Source organism: Sciurus vulgaris (assembly GCF_902686455.1).
Source record: "Sciurus vulgaris genome assembly, chromosome: 9".
In the NCBI taxonomy this organism is placed as follows: Eukaryota; Metazoa; Chordata; class Mammalia; order Rodentia; family Sciuridae; genus Sciurus; species Sciurus vulgaris.
The window spans coordinates 21,289,260-21,312,507 of NC_136469.1; the positions used below are offsets into that span (position 1 = coordinate 21,289,260).

The 23,248-nt window shown below is 36.7% G+C and overlaps 1 protein-coding gene across 9 annotated transcripts in view; it reads right to left on the reverse strand.

The window, feature by feature from the left end:
- Positions 1-23,248, reverse strand: part of INPP4B (inositol polyphosphate-4-phosphatase type II B) — a 781,666-nt gene that overhangs the window by 158,864 nt on the left and 599,554 nt on the right. For all 9 annotated transcript variants that reach the window (XM_079154820.1, XM_079154821.1, XM_079154817.1 and 6 more), the window contains 2 exons: positions 16,289-16,419; positions 15,862-15,966 (listed from right to left, as the gene is read on the reverse strand). In XM_079154820.1, coding sequence (XP_079010946.1) covers positions 15,862-15,966; positions 16,289-16,419 — 236 coding nt within the window. The remainder of the gene's footprint in view (positions 1-15,861; positions 15,967-16,288; positions 16,420-23,248) is intronic.

Sequence of the window (23,248 nt, forward strand, 5' to 3'; positions counted from 1 at the left end):
CCCTTCAACAGATGAATGAATAAAGAAACTGTGGCATATATAAACAATGGAATATTTTTCAGCCATAAAGAATAATAATATTATGGCATTTGCAAATAAATTGATGGAATTGGAGAATATCATGCTAAGTGAAATAAGCCAATCCCAAAAAAACAAAGGCTGAATGTTTTCCCTGATAAGTGGATGATGATATATAATGGGGGTAGAGAGGTGGGAGGTGAGAGAAGAATGGAGGAACTTTAGATTATGTAGAGAGAAATGAGAGGGAGGATGTGGTGGGGGTATGGAAGACGGTGGAATGAGACAGACATCATTACCCTATGTACATGTGTGATTACATGAATGGTATGAATCTACATGTGCACAACTATAGAAATGAAAAGCTGTACCCCATTTGTGTACAATGAATCAAAATGCAGTCTATAAAAAATAAATTAAAATAAAAAAATAAAATGTCTAAAACACAAAAAGAGGATTAATGGAGAAATATTCTACATATTCTATTAAAGAAGTTGAATGTAAAAATTAAATAGCACAACTAATTCCATGTCTTTCCTTAGATTCTCTTGCAACTCTAAAACTATCCAGAGGTTCTTCTACCTCGACTGCCTCTGCCTCCCTCTCTTTCCCCTCACCACACCTGAAGGCTCCACACTGAGGTCTGGCTCCTGAATTAGTTCCCAACTGGAGACCTTATGTGATCTTTCGAGCGGAACGTATTTACCTCTTCCTATGTGCAATCACAGTCTGGAGTCATATGTTTATTGTAGCATTTCTTACTCTTTGCATTGCATAAAATAATTTTGAAAACTGATTTTTTCCCCAAATTTTAAACAATTTAAGTGTAGGCATTATGAATTTAATGTGTTCATCTTCCCCTTAACACGGATCACAGCAACATGCATGTTGTACAAAAAAAAAGTCAATAAATATAAATACTTTGAAGCTCAAGCCTGGCTGCTTCTTTGTCTCTAAACCATAAAGGGAATTACTATTCCTAAGTGAAGAATAAAAAATTAGATGTACTATTAGGGCAACATTTATTAGAATTTGGAAATAGAGATACAAATACAGATATATACATATATACATATATATATATGGAATATATTCTATATAATATGGCACATCTCATATGGAATATATTATATATGATATCATATATGATATAGAATATATTCCATGAGAATATCTATCTATCTATCTATCTATCTATCTATCTATCTATCTATCTATCTATCTATCTGATATTCTACATAGGAACAAAGGACTTATGACTAAATGGCTATATTTCCACAGAATTTTAATTAAGTTTTCATATGCTATATAAAATAAAAATAAATAAAACATTTATCGTTGATTAAATACTTTTTAAAATTTTTGTTTGAGGTTAATTTTAGACTTGCAGAAATGTTTTTTTTTTATTTTTATTTATTTTTTATTTTTTTTTATTGTAAACAAAGGGGATACATGTTGTTTCTCTGTTTGTACATGGCGTAAAGGCATACCATTTGTGTAATCATAAATTTACATAGAGTAATGTTGTTTGATTCATTCTGTTATTTTTTCCCTTCCCCCCACCCCTCCCACCCCTCTTTACCCTCTATACAGTACTTCCTTCCTCCATACTTGCCCCCCTCCCTAACCCTAACTCTAACCCTAACACTAACCCTTCCCTCCCCCCCATTATGTGTCATCCTCCACTTATTAGCGATATCATTCGTCCTTTGGCTTTTTGAGATTGGCTTATCTCACTTAGCATGATATTCTCCAATTTCATCCATTTGCCTGCAAATGCCATAATTTTATCATTCTTTATGGCTGAGTAATATTTCATTGTATATATATACCACAGTTTCTTTATCCACTCATCAATTGAAGGGCATCTAGGTTGGTTCCACAGTCTGGCTATTGTGAATTGAGCAGCTATGAACATTGATGTGGCTGTGTCTCTGTAGTATGCTGATTTTAAGTCCTTTGGGTATAGGCCAAGGAGTGGGATAGCTGGGTCAAATGGCGGGTCCATTCCAAGTTTTCTAAGGAATCTCCACACTGCTTTCCAGAGTGGCTGCACTAATTTGCAGCCCCACCAGCAATGTATGAGTGTACCTTTCTCCCCACATCCTCGCCAACACCTGTTGTTGCTCGTATTCTTGATAATCGCCATTCTAATTGGGGTGAGATGGAATCTTAGGGTGGTTTTGATTTGCATTTCTCTTATTACTAGAGATGTTGAACATTTTTCCATATGTTTGTTGATTGCTTGTAGATCTTCTTCTGTGAAGTGTCTATTCATTTCCTTAGCCCATTTGTCGACTGGATTATTTGAATTTTTGGAGTAAAGTTTCTTGAGTTCTTTATAGATTCTGGAGATTAGTGCTCTATCTGAAGTATGATTGGCAAAGATATTCTCCCACTCTGTAGGCTCTTTCTTCGCATTGCTGATAGTTTCCTTTGCTGAGAGAAAGCTTTTTAGTTTGAATCTATCCCAGTGGTTGATTCTAGCTTTTATTTCTTGTGCCATGGGAGTCCTGTTAAGGAAGTCTGATCCTAGACCAACAAGGTGAAGATTTGGACCTACTTTTTCTTCTATAATCTGCAGGGTCTCTGGTCTGATTCCGAGGTCCTTATTCCATTTTGAGTTTAGTTTCGTGCATGGTGAGAGATATGGGTTTAGTTTCATTCTGTTGCATATGGATTTCCAATTCTCCCAGCACCATTTGTTGAAGAGGCTATCTTTTCTCCATTGCATATTTTTGGCACCTTTGTCTAGTATGAGAAAATTGTATTTATTTGGGTTTGTGTCCTTGTCCTCTATTCTATACCATTGATCTACCTTTCTATTTTGGTACCAATACCATGCCGTTTTTGTTACTATTGCTTTGTAGTAGAGTTGAAGATCTGGTATCGCAATACCCCCTGTTTCACTCTTCCTGCTAAGGATTGCTTTAGCTATTCTGGGTTTCTTATTCTTCCAGATGAATTTCATAATTGCTTGCTCTATTTCTGTAAGGTACATCATTGGGATTTTAATTGGAATTGCATTGAATTTGTATAGCACTTTAGGTAGTATGGCCATTTTGACAATATTAATTCTTCCTATCCAAGAATATGGAAGATCTTTCCATCTTCTAAGGTGTTCTTTAATTTCTTTCTTTAGTGTTGTATAGTTCTCATTGTAGAGGTCTTTCACCTCTTTTGTGAGAATATTTTAATTTTTTCGAGGCTATTGTGAATGGGGTAGTTTTCCTAATTTCTCTTTCTGAAGATTCATCACTTATGTATAAAAATACGTTGGATTTATGAGCATTGATCTTGTAACCTGCTACTTTACTGAATTCACTTATGAGTTCTAAGAGTTTTCTGGTGGAATTTCCAGGTTCCTCTAAATATATAATCATGTCATCAGCGAACAGGGATAGTTTGAGTTCTTCTTTCCCAATTCGTATCCCTTTAATCTCTTTGGTTTGTCTAATTGCTCTGGCCAGAGTCTCAAGAACGATGTTGAATAGAAGTGGTGAAAGAGGGCATCCCTGCCTTGTTCCAGTTTTTAGGGGGAATGCTTTCAGTTTTTCACCATTTAGAATGATATTAGCCATGGGCTTAGCATAAATGGCCTTTACAATGTTAAGGAATGTTCCCACTATCCCTATTTTTTCTAGTGTTTTGAGCATGAAGGGGTGCTGTATTTTATCAAATGCTTTTTCTGCATCTATTGAAATAATCATGTGATTCTTGACTTTAAGTCTATTAATGTGGTGAATTACGTTTATTGATTTCCTGATGTTGAACCAACCTTGCATCCCTGGGATGAAACCCACTTGATCATGGTGCACTATCTTTTTAATATGTTTTTGTATGCGATTTGCTAAAATTTTGTTGAGAATTTTTGCATCGATGTTCATTAAGGATATTGGTCTGAAATTTTCTTTCCTTGATGAGTCTCTGTCTGGTTTAGGTATCAGGGTGATATTGGCTTCATAGAATGAGTTTGGGAGGGTTCCCTCCTCTTCTATTTTATGGAATACTTTGAGAAGTATTGGAATGAGCTCTTCTTTAAAGGTTTTGTAGAACTCGGCTGAGAACCCATCTGGTCCCGGACTTTTCTTTGTTGGTAGGCTTTTGATGACTTCTTCTATTTCAGTACTTGAAATTGGTCTATTTAAATTGTTTATGTCCTCCTCGTTCAGTGTAGGCAATTCATATGTCTCTAGAAACCTGTTGATGCCTTCAAAATTTTCTATTTTGTTGGAGTATAGATTTTCAAAATAGCTTCTAATTATGTTTTGTATTTCAATCCTGTCTGTTGTGATATTTCCTTGTTCATTCCGAATTTTAGTGATTTGGGTTTTCTCTCGTCTTCTCTTTGTTAGTGTGGCTAAAAGTTTATCAATTTTGTTTATTTTTTCGAAGAACCAACTATTTATTTTGTCAATTTTTTGTATTGTTTCTTTTGTTTCAATTTCATTGATTTCAGCTCTGAGTTTAACTATTTCCTGTCTTCTACTACTTTTGGTGCTGTTCTGTTCTTCTTTTTCTAGGGCTTTGAAATGTTGAGGAATTAGAACAGAGTTTCTATATGAACTTCACCCATGTTCTTCTTCTGCTAATAACTTTTGTAACTGCAGATTATTTTTTAACTTATTAATCTTCACACCATACTATTAAAGAGGAGAATGCATTTACATTGTTCTTTCTGCTACAGCCCCTTTTCCCTTCTAGCAGTCATTTAGTTGACATAACTTCTCAGGCTCCTCCAAGCGAGGATAGTCTTCGTCTCTCATTGTCTTTGGTGACCTTGCTGTTTTTGAAGAGTGCTGATCAGTGATTTCATGGAATGTCCTTCAGGTCAGGCTTCTCTCCTGCTTTCTGATGACTAGACTGACTTCTACACCATGGTGCCAGTTACTATGGAAGGAACCTGTGCTTGTCAGGGCACCACACCAGGGAGTGTTGAGTTCAGGTTCACTTTGATGCATTGGGTTCTCTGCCACTACCGACAGCAGATTCTCCCCTATAAAGTTTCTGGATCAGGGGTATATACTTGAAGACTATAAAAATATCTTGTTTTTGCTTAAACTTTTACCTATTGATTTTAGTCTACAGGTGTAATGATTAATGGGATGCATCCTACTAAATTCCATGCACATTGTCTTTAGCAATTATTAATATTACATTTGAATAATGATTATCTGTTTATCTCATTCTCCCTACATTTATTTATTGGAAATATCCTGAGGAATAATTAACCTTTGTCCAATATTCATTTATTCCTTCACTTACTTATTAATATCAATATGGACTGCTTATATTTCAGATGATAAATAGCCACCAAAGACCCCTGTGTTAAAGGCTTGGCCATCAGGCTGGCAGTAGCAGGAGGTGGTGGGACTTTTCAGAGATGGGGTTTGGTGGGAGGTCTTAGGTCACTCTGTCCTAGAAGAGGATTGTGGGACCATGGGCTCCTGCCTTCCCTTTCTTTTGCTTCTCAGCCCTGAGATGATCAATGTCCACTGCCACACATGATGTGCTACCTTGCTACAGATACAAACCAACAGGGCCAGTAGATAATGGTCTGGAATCCACAAAACTGTGAGCCAAAATAAATCTTTTCTAATTATAACTTGATTATCTCAGGTGCTTGTTATAGTAACAGAAACCTGACTAACACATGGAATCATGGGTATTTTCTCTTTGGTTTATGATCCCATTGTGTTGTTCAAATTGTGCCAAGTTTGTCTATTCAATATAGGTTTGTTCTATGACTTTCATTGATGTTCCTTCTCAAGGTTTTCTTTTTGAAAGCACTTTCTTATTTTCTGGTGTGACAGATGCTCCAGATAGATGTTATATCTCACCTGCCCTATAATCAATTTTTCAAGGAATTCTGATCTTTGAATTGAAGAATAGTGTTTAGAAATCAAGCCCTGAGGACTCACTATGCTCATTGCTATTGACGGATCATTTCTTTCTATCTCTTTAAGTGGCTACAGCTAGGAGAAAAAAATCATGCTCACAACTAAGTCATGCACACATCTATCCTAGCAACTTATCTATACTAGCACAATAACAAAATCATGAGACTATCTTGGTATCTCTGACTTCAAAGAAGTACTCAGGATTCAATCCAGCTTTTCTTTTTATTTATTTTCTCTGGCTTTAAAAAATGTAACTCATTATCATTATACTTACATATCTGGTTAACCCTCATAAACCAATTAAATAACTTCACTGTTAATCTATAACCCTGTAAGAAACAAATTTATCAAGAAAGGTATAAAGTTTATAGTTGTTTTGCTCATTTATACTTATAAATATCCAGTCTTTTCCAAGGTTTATTTACGAATGATCCTTCCTTTCTGACTCTTCAATAAGTGATCATTTTTCTCATTTTACTTATCATTTATCATCATTTTAAACAATACAATAAAAGTAAGTTAAAAATAAAAACAGATGAGGGTATCAAATTCTAGAGAATATTTCCATACTAATAAGCATGAAAACGATCAAGGTTTGAAAAAAAAAAAAAAATAGGCACAGCTATATGTTTTTAAAGTGAATGAAAAGAAGAAAAAAACAGGACAAAAGTCCCCTCAACCCTGTTCCCTTTTGAACTTCACAGAATAAACTTTAAATCAGCAAGCTGGCAGAAGGATCGCACCTCATCTAAATTCTGCAATGGAATTGCTTTCTCTACCTCATCTCCCAGCCCAACCACGATCTTCCATTAATATCAAGAAGTATTTTCTACAGAGTTCATGTTGGGATGTCAAAGAAGCAAACAAGGTCTCCCTCTCACCTCACCTTTCTGAATTACTTTTGATTCTGCCAATCTGACCCAGAATCACCCCTAAAACACTTGCTTATGCCCCCACTATGCAGAAGTTCAAAGAACCTGGGCTTAAATAGTCTTTGTACACTTCAGGTCTTTGTACATTCAGGTCAACGATGCTTTGAAGTTTTAAAGGTTTAACTGTGATAGCCAAAGAGTGACTCTGAGGACAACTGGGAAATAGCTACTGAATGTTCTTCTCAGACCTGACGGGTGAATGTAAGCCGCAGGGAATAGCCTGTCCTGCTATGGGGATGTTCACTTTTGTCAAATGATCTGAAATAAGAATGCATCGTGTACAGCTGTGTAATCCTTCACCTTAATCCAGAGAGTTTTCAAAAATCCAACATGTTCTATGAAAATCACAAGTTTGTTGTCTTAGAGAATCTTATTAATTTGCAATAGTCATTTGATAATTATCAATTACCAATATCTCAATGTTGTAAAATCTAGGTGTTTCTTTAACCATTTCAGTCTAGAATTTTCCTTGCAATTACTACAAAACTAGGAGATTAACTTATAGAGGTGACTTATTCCCTTTTCCTTGAGTTAATGGAGAATTGCATGCACTTAAAATACTATGTTCATTTTATCTGGGCAGTTGTACTCTTCAAAGTTTACAATACACTGCAATTTATTTTCCTCTAGGATGGAACAGATATATAAAATAGATTTAACAAGACAACAAAATCTAAATTTTATGGTAACAATCCAATCTAATCAGAAATCATTTTTTAAATCTCTCATTTCATCCTACTTTTTAAATTGTGTATCAATATGAATCAAATAGTCCTTAGATGTGTATAACAAAAGTTTTCAGATTTTGATACCAAGAGACAATCATAAAAATCAAGATGGGAATATTTTATAAAAAATTTATGCAAAAACAGTTAAAGGCCTTTTTGTCTTTAAGAAAAATAATTTTTTTTGTCTTCTTCCTTTGACATTTTATGGAATCTAAAACATTGTCTCTGGGTTTGTGAAAATGGAAAAGTATTCAATGTCAAAGGGAAATAGATCTTACGTCATTGAATCTCATCAAGGTAAAGATATCAGATTGGTTACGAAACAGTGATCCCTTGCAGCTTTTTAAAAGTCATTTAATAAAAGAAATGAGATAACTTTTTTTTCCCCAAAAACATTTCTTTAAAATTCATTCAACTATAAAATAGTGCCAATGACATAAAATGTAGGCAAGCTTATCTCATATCAAGAAACAATTTAAGCATAAGCCCTGCCATTCAAATGGCCTGCAAAGTCCTTAGACACAAATCATAAAGCTTTAGGGATTCTTTAGGAAAATCTCTTTTAAAATAGTCCCAGCAACTGGCATTGTCTGAAGGTAACCAGGCTTCATTGATGGAGGGACAACCCAGCCCTTGACATACAGAACTCAGGGAATTCTAGCAGGTCTCTCCTTTGGTCCTTTCCTCAGTATAGGTTAGAAAATGAGGGGCCAAAGGGCTAGCCGACATCCAGTTACACATCAGCCTCCCCAATGCTGAACCTGATGTCACTGTAGCTTTATGACATAAAATAGTGTTGTTTTACACATGCAGTGGTTAAGGTTCTTTCCGTTGCAGCTCATAGATCCCTACTTGAGAAACAACACACAGACAAGAGCAACAATGAGTGTGCATGAGAGTGTGTGTGTGTGCTTGGCAGGTGCTCATTCACATAAACTATGGATAGGCCCATTCCCTATGGGTGAAAATCAGGAACCAAAATGCCCCAAGACTCCTTCCTCTTCTTTGGTGGTCTGCTTCATTAGTATCTTTGATTTTCCTTTCTACAGTAAAGATGGCCAGTTTTCTGTTCCTAGAACACAGTATGAGTTAAGATCTGAGCAGATCCTGCCTCTGGACCCTCAAACTGGATCCCTGAAACTCAACTGACTCAGCATGGAACAAGTGCTCACCCCATCTCCCTCCTTCTCTCCTCCCTCTCACACACTGTGTGTGGACACTGCCATCACCCAGCCAGCTGTATCGAAGAGACTAGACCCATAATGCCACATCATAGCTACAGCGTTCATTTACCATTTACAGAACACTTACATTTACTCATGACTAACAATACACAGTTGCATAAGCGACAGCTTTAATTTTATAAATCACAACAGATTTATAAACTACAACTACTAACCTGAACTATTACTAGCTCTATAGACTAGTACTAAATTACTACTTCACTGCAAAAGAAGCACAGCTGCTTTAATTTGAATTCATTAAATCTTATAGCAAATATAATACTTTGCTGTTACATATCTACAACAAATCAAATAATCAAAACGATATAATACTAGTATGCTTTATAGTATTCACAACTTTTTATAACAGAAAAACACTTATTTACATATATTGGAGGAGGACTTCATGTTTTTAATTTTATAGGTTTTGATTTTACTGTTGTCATTGCTGAGGTCTCTAATATGGTGGACAATCTATTTTTTGCATTTAAGTAGTAAATATGCATGAAAAATTAACATAATGGGTCTGGGGGCACCCAAAGTTAATTGTAGTTTATTTCATTTTTCAGTATGGGACATCACATTAGTTCTCTTTTTGTTGCTTGTTTCAAAAGCTAGACATGAACTTGTATTTTGAGAATTTGCCTGCTACTATTTGCAAAACTGTTTCTTTAAATATAGCAGAGCTATTAATCAAATGTGAATATATATATCACAGTTATATATTGCATCCAAATAACTCACCAGCAAAATACCAAGGCTTAGCCAATATTACTTGTATCATTACCTTGCAAAATGTTTTCTGGATTCAGTTAAACATTCAAATCAGTAACCTGGAATCTAAAGTAGATTGAACTGCAATTCAAAAGCTCTTTAATATCTTATGTAAACAAGTAGAAAATTTGGTTTACCTACCTATCACAACTTTTAACCTTTTTATTTTATAATTAAGAAGACTGACAGAGAGTTCAAATAACCTGGTCCAAGTCAAAGAACTGTGTGGAAGTAGCGTTTTTGATCTCTCTTCATATGGAGCTGTGCCCTAGTCCAAAGCACCTACTCTATCTGAACTCCAATTTCTAAACTTAATTGTACAAATATTCTTAAAACAAGCTAAATATGATCTGTACATGCTATGTACATTTGCTCACATACATATATATGTGTGAATATGTCATGTATGTATATTATAGATGAAAAATGGGAGTCAGCATACAGTGCAAATCAGTACATTTTCCACTCACTTGGCTCTTAGGATATTTAATAATCTCCTATTTTCTAGTTCGATTGTTAAAGAGAAAAACTAGTCTGTCTGCTAAGAGCCTTTTTAAGAATCCCCTTTATTCATGGCTTGCTGCCATACCAATCATATTATAATTTTGCTTTTCTCTGAATTTCTTAATAAATGTAATCACAAGTAAGAAGTTCCTTTTGGTATTCTGTAATGGGTTTGCTTGTGCCCTTTAATGTGACTTTATCAAGGTGAAATCCAGTCATGGACAAGTGTGGGCCCTCGTCCAATATATCCAGTGTCTTTAAAGGAGAAGCTTGGACACAGGACAAACCATGGACAGGGCAACTGAAGACAGGACACTATCACCTGACAATGGATGACTGGCCAGGTATATCCACAGCCAAGGAAAGTCACCAGACATCAGGGAGTTAGAAGAGGACTTTGGGCTGGGGATATAGCTCAGTTGGTAACGTGCTTGCCTCGCATGTACGAGGCCCTGAGTTCAATCCCCAGCACCACAAAAAAGAAAAAAAAAAAAATGAGGCCTTCCCTAAAAGCCTCAGAGGAACGGTAGTCCTGCTGACACATTGATTTCAGACTTCTACCCTCACAAAGTACAAGATGATAAGTTTTGTTACAAGTGCTGCAGTTTGGTATTTTGTTACGACAGTCCTAGGAAACTAATACACGTCACAAGCCAAAAGATTTAAGATAAACTGCTGTTTGTAATGCCAAATAGTAGTTCCCAGTTTCTTCTTTTCAAATCAGAGAATCAGGAGCTAAAGTATTGTTTTCATCCTTATTTGCGCTCATGTATTTTTCAGATCATATAATGGAAAACAGGACAGTGTATGTAGTTCTTTCATTTTGAAGGAAGAAACATGAAGTAAAAGGCCACTTGAATAATAATTTTTCTTTGTTTGGTGGAAGAATATTAAGGATCATTACCAAATATGTGAATGCATAATTAAATACGAATTCATATCAATTTGGTCCCAAATAGTCTCTGTGGTTTGATGACACTGCCATCCGTCAGTGGCTGTAACCCAAATTATCTCTCCCCTCATTACCTTACTCCATCAGTCATTAAGTACTCACATGTGATGACTCTCCAGAATGCCTCTCTAAATCATCTCTTCTCTAAACCCAGCTATTTCCTTGGTACAAATCTCCATTGTCTTTGAATAGGGTCTTACTTGATTACTGTTTTTTAGTTATAATAGTTCTAATAAAACTGACAGATCCATTTTGTTCCAGTGATGGCAAATGCCAGATGTATAATAAAACTGTCATTATTGTATCATTTTGGATGTTTGACATACCCTCACACTTCATCAGAAATGAGGGGTGCATCACTCAGAAGGATTAAACAACAGACTTGGGCCATACATAAGACGTGGTAGAGATGAAATTCACACCCAGGTCTGTTATGCTCCAAGATTCATCAACTTTTTATTATATTGCAAATGTCTTTTCACATTGGCCATGAGGAAAAGGATGTTGGTTGATAGCTCTTAAGGGATTTAGTTTCTTTATTACTTGTTGATACTTTGGGTTTTGATGATTTTTAAGACCATTCATGTTGTGGTGTTCAAACTGACATGATCAGGAAAGGGTTCCTAAATTCCTTGGCTGATCTAACTGATTTTATTTCATTTGAAACAATATATGGTGAAAAAGACCTAAATTAGGAATTTTAGCTATTGATCAAGGTTGCCAAATAAAATTATACATCAGAATAAGTATAACCACACTTAAGCTGGTTGTGTATATGTGATTAGTATGTTCAAACTAAAAAAACAGCAAACACTTAATTTTTCTATTTATAAAACTTCAGATAACTTTAAAATGGAACAGAGATTTCATTTAAACTCTTTTAAAACCACTTTGTTGAGGTTTTATTGACATACCAAAACCTGTACATACTTAATGTATGTAAATTGATGAGTTTGAATAAAAGTATCCACCTCTGAAATCATCACTACAGGTTATGCCATAAACCTACCCATCAGCTCTAAAAGTTTCCTACCACCTTTTTATTATTTTTACATATTTCTGTATATGATAAGAACACTGCATAAAGCCTACTTTCTTATGAAAGTTTTAAATATGTAATACAGTGTTCGTTAGTATAGGTACCACAGCGTACAACAGATCTCTAGGACCCATTAATCCTGCATCACTAGAACTTTGTACCCTTCACCAATAACTCCCTATTTCCCTCTCTTCTAGCCCCTGGAAAACACCAGTCTACTCTTTGCTTACATAATTCTGACTCTGGCTTCCTTATGGAAGTGGTATGATGTGGTATTATCCTCTGGAATCTGGCTTATTTCTCTTAGTGTGATGCCCTCAACATTCATCTAACTTGTTGACAAATGGCAGGATTTACTTCCTTTTGGAGGCTAAACAATATGCCATTATTTATATGTGGTATAATTTCTTTATCTATTTGTTCACCAATGGACATTTAGGTTACTTCCATATCTTGATAAATGAGAACAATGCTACAGTGAACATGGTGCAGATCGCTCCTTGAGGTCCTGCTCCCAATTCTTCAGATATAAACCCAACAACGGGATTGCTACATCATATGGAAATTCTATTTTTAATTTTTTGGAGAAACTCACATAATTACAAGGTCTACACAGATTTATATTTCTACCAATAGTGCACAAGGATTCATTCATCTTCATTTCTAAATTGTAACCGTCGTATTGTGGACAGTGGCTACAGTACAGGTCGCAGGAATGTGTCTTTAGATGCCTCTGTGCATGCACGTTTGTATGTGTGCTGATATGGTTATCCTAAAGATGTGATTTCCCCAGAGTAACTTTTGGCCTCCTCAAAGATGGGCAGTAGTAGGATGTCCATAGCTGTGGACGCCAGTGACTTGGATCATGAATCTTTGACTGCCTTGGAGCTCTGGCCGCATTTTGCCTTGGGAACTTTCTGTGGGAAGGTGGAGGACAAGATTGCCCAGGAGCTATGGCAACGCCCTGCCTGAGGAAGTTCTGTGCAAAGACACAGAATTGTATCAGTCTTGAACTTGAGCTTCGACACCAGCAGGTGGGGATACAGAATTCTGAGCGTAACAAGATAACCACAATAGCTTGCAAGTGCTGAGACCTTCAAGCCTGCCTGCTTTGCAGACACTTTCCCACAGAAAATCTTTAGATGATAAAACCTTTATGGTAAATATGCTGTGCGAGCTCTGGTCACTGTCCCCCCTTCAGAGGTCAATGTCCCAACTGGTCCCAGCTTTCTCTTTGTAAATATTTGTGTGTCTTTCTTAATCTCCCCTCACCCCTGCTGGTTAGGGTTAAGTCATGCAGATCACAGTTTTTCTTATTATAAAAAGAGAAACTTTTGAGAAGGGAAGGGTAAGGGGAGGCACCATTAACAGAGATCCAGGACAAAAGACCCTGCTGGTTAGGGTTAAGTCATGCAGAACACAGTTTTTCTTATTATAAAAAGAGAAACTTTTGAGAAGGGAAGGGTAAGGGGAGGCACCATTAACAGAGATCCAGGACAAAAGACATAATAACCTGGGGCATTTCCTGGAAAACCAGGACTTCTAGTCCTTCTAGAAATACACAGAAAGTTGATAGAGAAATCAGTTCAAGGGTGGTATGAGAATAATTTTTAAAACATTTTCATTAAGAAATAACAAGTATACAGAATGGTAATAAATATGATATCATATAAGTCACTCTGGACAGTACTCAAGTACAATTATGAAAACACAGAGAAAAACCCATGCAAATACAGTTATCTCATACTAGACAAAGGCACCAGAAACATTCACTGGAGAAAAGATAACCTTTTTAGCAAATGGTGCTGGGAAAACCAGAAATCCATATGTAGCAAAATGAAATTAAATCCCTATATCTCACCCTGCACAAAACTTAATTCAAAATGGATCAAGGACCCAGGAATTAGACCAGAGACCCTGTTCCTAATAGAAGAAAAAGTAGGACAAAACCTATATCATGTCAGTTTAGGAATCAACTTTCTTAACAAGACTCCTAAAGTGTAAGGAGTAAAATCAAGAATCAACAAGTGGGATGGAATCAAACTAAAAAGATTTTTCACAGCAATAGAAGCAATCAAGAAAGAATGTGAATAAAGAGTCTACTGAAAGGGAGAAAAATCTTTACCACCTGCACCTCAGAGAGAGCATTAATCTCCAGGATTTACAAAGAACTCAAAAAACTTAACACCAAAAAAAAAAACAAATAACCCAGTCAATAAATGGGCAAATGAACTGAACAGGCACTTCACAGAAGAAATACCATCAGTCAACAAATACATGCAAAATTGTTCAACATCTCTTGCAGTTAGAGAAATGCAAATTAAAACTAAACTGAGATTTCATCTCACTTCAGTCAGAATGGCAAGTATCAAAAATACAAGCAACAGGGCTGGGGTTGTGGCTCAGTGGTAGAGCACTTACCTAGCATGCATGAGGCACTGGGTTTGATCCTCAACTCATAAAAATAAATAAAATAAGGGTATTGTGTCTATCTGCAACTAAAAAAAATTACAAAATTAAAAAAGAAAGAACATAAGCAACAATAAATGTTGGTAAGGATGTGGGGAGAAAAAGATATATGCATATATTGCTGGTGAAACTGCAAATTGGTGCAACCACTCTGGAAAGCACTATGGAGATGCCTCAGAAAACTTGGAATGGAACCACCATTTGACCCAGTTATCCCACTCCTGGATTTATATCCAAAGGACTTAAAAATCAGCATACTACAGTGACACATATCAATGTTTACAGCAGCTCAATCCATAATAGCTAAACTATGAAAGCAGCCTAGGTGCCCTTCAACAAACAGATGAATAGATAAAGAAAATGTGGTGCATCTATATAACACAAACAATGGAATATTACTGAGTCATAAAGAAGAATGAAATTATGACATTTACCAGTAAATGGAAAGAACTGGAGACTATCACACTAAGTGAAGTGAGTCAATCTCAGAAAACCAAAGGCTGAATGTTCTCTCTGATACACGGATGTTAACTCACAATAAGCTGGTGGGGAGGAATAGGAAAGAATAGAAGTACTTTGAATTAGACAGAGGGAAATGAAGAGACAGGAGGGAGAATGAGAATAGGGAATTAGGAAAGACAGTAGAATGAATTGGACATTACTTTCCTGTTTGCATATATGAGTATACAACCAATGTCATTCCATATCATGTATAACCAGAAGAATGGGAAATTATACTCCATATATATATAATATGTCAAAATACATTCTACTGTCATAAGTAGTAAGATTTAAAAAAAAAAAAGAAGAAAACCTAATATTTCTCCTTGACAAACTAAGTACATCAAAATGCCACCTTCCACGTAATTAATCTTGGCACCCCTCCCCGATTCCCATGGGACATAGTATTTCTGTAGGTGGTCACCACTGTTAGAGGGACTGCCTGTTTGTCTACTTTTGCTCTTTGGTTTCTTAAAGACACATGAAAAACAAGCTTAGTTTTCTGTCTTTTTTTCTTTCTTTCCTAGATCAAGCAGTAGCATGATAGGTATTTTCCACCATAAATACTATTTTTCAAGAAGTTGATATTCCGCATTTGTATCTCTAAAACAACTCTGGTGCTATATTCACAGAGCATTGTGGATAAAGCAATAAACATATCACAGTCCCTTTTAGACTATTTAGAGTCATTACCAGCAGTAATAGTTGCATCTTCCTCCTTATATAACTGGTGTACTTTTGAATTCTACCAACAGTGAAGCTTTTTAAATAAATTTGCACTGTAACATAATTTGCCATTTTAAAAATACAATCCATAGTACCTTTCAAGTGAGGGCTGTGTACATGCATTCTTTGCAGGTGTAGATTCACTGGAACAAATTCTAATGTTTTCTCTCCTTTGTTGCTGCTTGATTTGAAAGAGGACCCTAGGAGGAAAAATATGGAACATTATTAGTATAAGAGATGCTTGTAACAGAAAAATTTCAGGAAGAAAAACATGTCCTGTGTTTATAAGTTTTCTTCTCAGAAAGTCTATTTGTTGAAAGAAATTATTTCACATATTCTTATGGTAATACTATGGGATAGAATAGCACAGATTTTCCTCCTTGTGTTAAGATCTAATGTATAAGAAATAAAATTTTAAAAAATCTATTGTGCTCTCATCTCTATAATAATAATGCTTACTATTATTTTCTCATGACATTTGTAGAATGCAAATGAGTTTGAGTAAACTCGCTGTTTTCATACCTGTGTCCTTGCTAAGCTCGGTCAGAATGTCTTGGTACACATTCACCATTTGATCACAGTGAGTAAGAACGTTCTTCCGTAGATTGTCCCAGTGTGGGGACAGCTCACCAAGCTCTTTCAGCTCCTGGTTTCTGTGCAAAAAAAAGCAGGAATTTTTTATTTCTATCTTAAATCTACAGATGCAGACCCTTAACCAGGCTGTCAAGCTGATAAGAAATTGCATCATTATCCTTATCAGGAAATTTGTATAAGGTTACTATTGAAATTTTAAAACATTAATTTAATACAAAGGAAAATATTATGTTGGTCTATGCAAACATTAAAAACATGTCAAAAGGAAAAAAAAAAAAAGGTTAAATTCCTTGATGAAATCTTCACGGATGGAGGACTGACTATTCTTAATATGTGGAGAGAACATCCCATTGAAGAGCAAGTACGCAAACCTCAATATAAATTACAGCTAAGTTTGGGCTTCAATTATCCAAAGTCAAAGAACCTGGAAAAGGTTATCTGCCTAGGACGGAAGGAAACATGAGAAACACAGGTAATCCAGTTTAGATATAATGGAGCTATAAAATTTTCACAGCTTGAATAAGAAATAAATGATATTTCAAGGTATGAATTTTTTTTGGCATTAGTTTCTCTCAAGAGTCCAATTCCAATACTGTATGCATATGCGTTGTACCTTCTAAATCAAAAGGAAGAGCTAATCATGCCATTTAGGTTTTAATTATTAACTTTTATCTAAATCTCTACCCTTTAGCCAAGTTAATTTAAATCATAAGAATGCCTTTTTTAAATTATAGTGATAAATGATCTAATATGCTGCTTGGTTAGATCTCTTATTCATTTCTGTAACCTTTTACCAACAACATTTTCATGAGGCTAATTTAACCAGCAATAATGAAGCTTCTTTGCTATTTTGGCTATGAAACATGCTAAATACCAAGCTAATAAATAAGAAAGATGTAGAATCTTTTAACATACTCTCAAATGCAAGAATACTGGATGGTGTGCAAAAATGTGACTTGTTTTCAAATGTGATACCTGCCTTGGCTGTATTTTGATGGGTATGAGGTATGGTATTATTGTACCTTTCATCTGAGATTTTTTTTCTTTACTTTTTTTTATTTTGATTCATTGTACACACATGGGTTACAACTTTCATTTCTCTGGTTGTACATGAAGTAGAGTCACACCATTTGTGTAATCATACATGTACATAGGGTAATGATGTTTATCTCATTCTATTATCTTTCCTTCCCCCACTCCCACTCCACCCCTCATTTTCCTCTACACAATCCATCCTTTTTCCATTCTTATCTCCCTGCCCCAGTTACGCATCATCATCCACTTATCAGAGAAATCATTCAGCTTTTGGTATTTGGGGATTAGCTTATTTCACTTAGCGTGATATTCTTCAAATGTTTACCTGCAAATGCCATTATTCTTCTTTATGGCTGAATAATATTCCATTATATGTATATACACACACACCACAGTTTCTTTATCCATTCATCTGTTGAAGGGCATCTAGGCTGGTTCCGTAATCTAGCTAATCTTTGTGAACATTAATCTCATTCTCAACTTTTCCAGAAATTAACATTTATAACACAAAATGTGTGGGAAAAAAAAATGCATCAGTAGACAATGAGAGTAATAGGAGTTCATGATCAATGGGGAGGCATAAAGAAGGTTGGAATTTGGGGTAGTTGACTTCTTTGCACTCAAATGGTAGGGTGTTTAATTTAAGGACACACCAATAACAGCCCAAGCACACCTCTCCCACTGCAGAAGAACCCCAGAAATTAGGTCAAATCTGAGATAGACAGCCAGTATGATATATCAATTTAATTGGTAAAGATTCAGGCTTTGCGTCCAATATATAATGATAATAGAAATATTAGCTAATTATTCCTGTTTAATACTAATAGATATGCTTTAGGTTTGTAATTTATGTTCTCTAAATCCTAATCAGAAATAATGAGTAAGAGGGATCATGAGGAAGAGGATATAGGTGTGAAGCCAGGACTTCACTGTGGGATACATATAATCAGTCCCCTTGCCCAAGAAGTTTAGGAGTTATAACCAGAAAAACTTAGCACTCTGTTGGCAAGGGACTTGAGATAGGCTGTGAAGTGTCCATAACAGTTGTTTTAAATTTATTGAACACCTCCAATATGCCACAGTTCATACAGAGAAGTACACAGTGGGTCTGTTTGTTCTCAGAGATGGTACTGAGAAGGTGCACAGCCGGAAAGAGACAACCAGCCAACATACCATCACTCTGCCTTCAGAAAAGTTCACATAACAGAGCAGTGAAGAGGCCCTAAAACAGAATGCAGACGACTAAGGGAGTAGCCATGGTTTTTAAAAAAATGAAATAATGACATTGGAACATTAAAGATAGATAAGGAGAGAAGACTGTTGGGTGCACCAAAATCAGTGAACTTTTCCATCAGGAACTCGAGTGCTATTTATTTTTAAGTGTATTTGTCATTCAGTGAACAGGAACATCTGAGTTCAAAAATCCGGCGTTGCATCTCAATACACTTTCTCTTGCAGGTCCTGAAATCAAGCAATCTCAGGACAATAGGGAGGAGATATATATATATATATATATATATATATATATATTCTTCATATACGAAGAAAGCAGACACAAGGCGGTATATTACTGACTGAGCTGGGAAGAACTTTGCAAGCAAACATGGCTGGTTATTTGGTCATGTGGAATAAACCAAGAGCCATCACATGGAAACTCTGCACCTTAGAAGATGCTAAATGGACAAAGAAACATTTGGATGCTAGTTCCATACCACATTCTATATTCCAGCAGTAAAGATTCATCCTACAGGACATTAAATTTTCCCACTTCCAGTTGTATATTCTGTCCCTTCTGGGTAGCCACTGGGAAAGCAAAATCCCATTGGTGACAGAAAGTTCCTGCTCTGGTCTGGGAAGACATGAGTACCAGAACTACTGAGGATCCTACCATGGCAGGTGCCACTGGGGGTCATGCTAAGATGAGCCTGGTATATCTTCCAGGAGGCTGTACAGCTAGGGACCTGAGAAGATGAGGTGTTAATGGTGGCTACAGATGGGGGTTCACCATTAGTCAACTGGTCAAAAACATAAAGGCACACTTGGGTTGAGCTAGTATATGGAAAAATACACAAACTGGACCCTGGACTGGCAAATCATTGTACAATCAGATGCACATGTACAATTTTGTTATATACCAATAGCATATAAAATAAGATCCTTAGTATATTATCAAGAACAATGCTTCAAATTGGTGGCCAGTTGCAATTCCCTCAAGACCCAAAGAGAGGAAGCAAACCAAGCTACAGTAGTCCATGCTCCAGCTGATCCTTGGGACCTTAAAGAATGTCCATCATCCATCTCATACCACACATTTAAGATTTTCCAAGTACCCTACCAACACTTCAGGTGCTGAGTTACTGCCTGGTGAAGAACTTGTAGATCTTAATCCTGATGGATTAAGCTCTTAGTTTCTTTGCTCTTACAGAGTTTTGGTTGTTGCAATTTCCCAATTCTTTTCTGGGCATGGAGCAACTGAGTTCCAGACCTTCATCTCTTTGTCACTCCTGTCTTTTTGCAGTCCTATCTTCTCATAGCATGAGTATAGTAAGCTTTCCATCTTTGTACCTCACAGTTTGGAAACACACTTAGTAACCAGATCACATATGGAACCAATCACAGCTTCCATATGAGTGGGACTCTTATTGGGTCATCTGACAGAACTGCCGCCCCCAACCCACCTCTACCACAAGAACTGGGATTCAAATTAGCAAAGTCTAAGACTATAGAGAAAGAAAGCATGGAAACTACAAAGGGGGCACTGTGGTTGACTATGAAAAGGGCCCACCCTTATCCCAGAACTGTAAACTTTAGCTCTGATGAATGCAGCATCCTATGTCAGCTGTTAGTCTAGCATGTTGCTTCATCCTAGAAGGCAATAATCCATTTTGCAGGATGATTTTGTTTCTTTGCTTCTGCTTCCCTTACTCCAATGTAGGTACAGTAACAGAGCTATTCATGATTAACATTGTTCCACTCTTCCATCAGGTCAGTGGCTTTTGCGTGACAGAGCATGCCATGATTGGAAGCTCACTGTTGTGCAATTTTTGAAATAGCAGCAAACAAGTTTTCCTTGGTAGGAACAATATTGTAGGGGCACCATATCATTGGATCAGGCATTCTATAAACTGTCAGATGTAGGTGCCAGCAGTGACACTGCAAGAGGACAGGCAGAGATAGACTCTATGTTACCCACTTGGAACAAACTGTTATCCCCCTAAGGTAGAAGGGATCCAACTTCATTGCTTGCTAATTAAGCCACCACCAAATAGTGTGTGGGCTCCGTGGCATCAACTTAGTAGCTCATTGTCAGTCTGGCACTTAGGAGTCAACAGCAACGATGGTTATATCAGCTTTGGACAGAGAGACCATGTCTTTGGGTCCATACATTGCTCCTAACATTGTCAACAAGGTTGTTTTTTATTAGGGTCTATTGCACAAACACTGGGGTAGCTGAGAAAGTTGGTTGGCTTCTATCTCCTGGACAGGAGTTACTATCCACCTGGTAGTAGTTTCCTCAGTAGCATTTACTGTTTTATAGGCATAAAGACTCTCTGTGCTCACTCCTCCAGATACATCCACATAGCTCTTGCCCACACCCATTGTATCTCATTTGCCTAGACTTATCTCTTCCAGGTCCAGGAGGCCATGAACTTTATCAACACTCCATATACATCTGTACCTCAAGCCACTTCTTTCTCCAAATGAAGGGAATAATAAGCAAACTGTTTGCTGATGTGTCCACAGGGGAGACTTCCTTCACTACTGATCATAAAATCTACCCAATGTATATCAGGCTGATCCATATCTGTTTGAATTCTTTCCTCCTCCTTGGGGGAACTCCCAGGCAGGCATAAGATGTGTGTTGAGAAAGAACATCAATGCCAATAAGGTAGGTGACATGAGTCCCTGTGACACCTCTTCATGCTAGATGCTCATACCTTCTGGATCTGCTTGAGTCTAGTTCCAAATGTATCACTCCGATGTAATAACACATTGTTCCTGAATCATATCATACCATAGGTTCAAGTCAATACCAGTTCACAGTGGACAGGTCACGGTCCCTCTGTGTCCCACCAGCCTGGGTTCAGTCTCTGCTAGGGCCCTGTCTCACAACAAGAGCTATTTTTTCAAGTGGAAAGTAACTCTCTGACACAGGAGGCACTGGATAGGTTACTATCCACCTGGAACATGCTAGGACCCTAACTAAGGTCTACACTGAGACTTTCCTACTTGCATTTCCCACAGACTTCACCTGGCAGCATTGCTTTCGGCCCCATTGGATCTCCTTGGATGACTTAGCCCAGTACCTGCAATATAGTCCTTACCTTCTGCAATGTCTCTCTGGTGGCCCTCCTTCCACAGTCTGCTTCTACACTCACAGTTTAACACACATACACACTCACGGGATGATTAATAGCTGAATAAGCACTAAATGAAAAGTACTAATGTTGTGCAGTTCATAAATACAGTTCAGAGTACAATTATTTATATGCATAGATGAAAAAAGTTTTTTAAGTTATACTGATTTTCCCCACTATTCCTCATTCCAGAAATATGTTAAAAGTGGGAGGGCAACTATGCCAATTTACACCAGTTATTTCACTGTATTATCAGCATCTTCTTTCATTCTCAAAATATCAGATTATTCAAGTTATAAGGATATCAGAATCAATAAAACCTGTCTGTTAAAATAAAAACAACAACCGAATCATACAGAATGGTACACTGGGATGGAGACTCAGAGAATAGTTTGAAATCTGTTGTTTCACAGGTGGAGAAGCCCAGGTAAAATTGCTTGGTAGTCTTAGAGTCCATAGAGGACCACTAAACTTTAGACTACAATTCCCATGTTCATTCCTTCCTTACTTCATGTGATTCCCCGCTATAAAAACAAGGACACACACACACACACACACACACACACACACACACAATAAAAAAAGATGACAGACTGAAAAAATGTTGGATGAGTGGGATTTAGGTTGTGAGTTATTGACCTCCGGAACTAGTACATTTTCAAGTACTTTTAAAAGTTAACCTGATGCTATGGTTTAGATATGAAATTCTCCCTGAAAAGTTCATGAGGTAATATAGGAATGTTCAGAGGTAGAATGATTTGATTAGGAAAGCTATAACCTGATCAGTGGATTCATCCATTTGATGGATTGATAATTTGAATGGACTACTGGGTGGTACTATTGGCTGGAGGAAATAGGTCACTGGGGATGTGTCCTTGAGGGTTATACTTTTTCTCTGGTCCCTCACTTACTCCCTCTGCTTCCTGGCTTCAATGAGCCAAGCAGCTTTCTCTAGCACCCCAACTTTTCCTCCTGTAAGTTGTTCTTGTCAAGTGTTGGGTCACAGCAATGAACATCTGACTGATAAATATGAACAAAGGATAAATTACACAATGGGATTTTTTACTTCTGGATATTTTAGTTGTACATGGAGGGGTGGGTGGGTGGACTAAGGGAAAAGGCCTGTGTCTGTCCATTTATATTAAGTTCAAGGGCACGAAGGTGTTCAGCATTAAGAGGACCCTGGGTCTCATCCCTTCATGTTGTCTCATGCATACAAATGGCAATCACGTATTAAAATCAGACTTAAATTATTACACGTTTTTACTAAGCCTTTGGAGTATATGCAAAGCAGATGATTATGTAAAGATATGTTTAATTCAGAGAAAAATATTTTTAAAAAATACTCCTTCCCCATCTACAAACATTCTAATTTTATTCACAGTAACAACAGTTTCTACTTTCAAAAGTTCTCTCTTTCAACTGTGATTTTGCAAAACTACCAACCCAAATGATTCTCCCTGGAAAACCTACCACCCTGCTAAATACATACCAT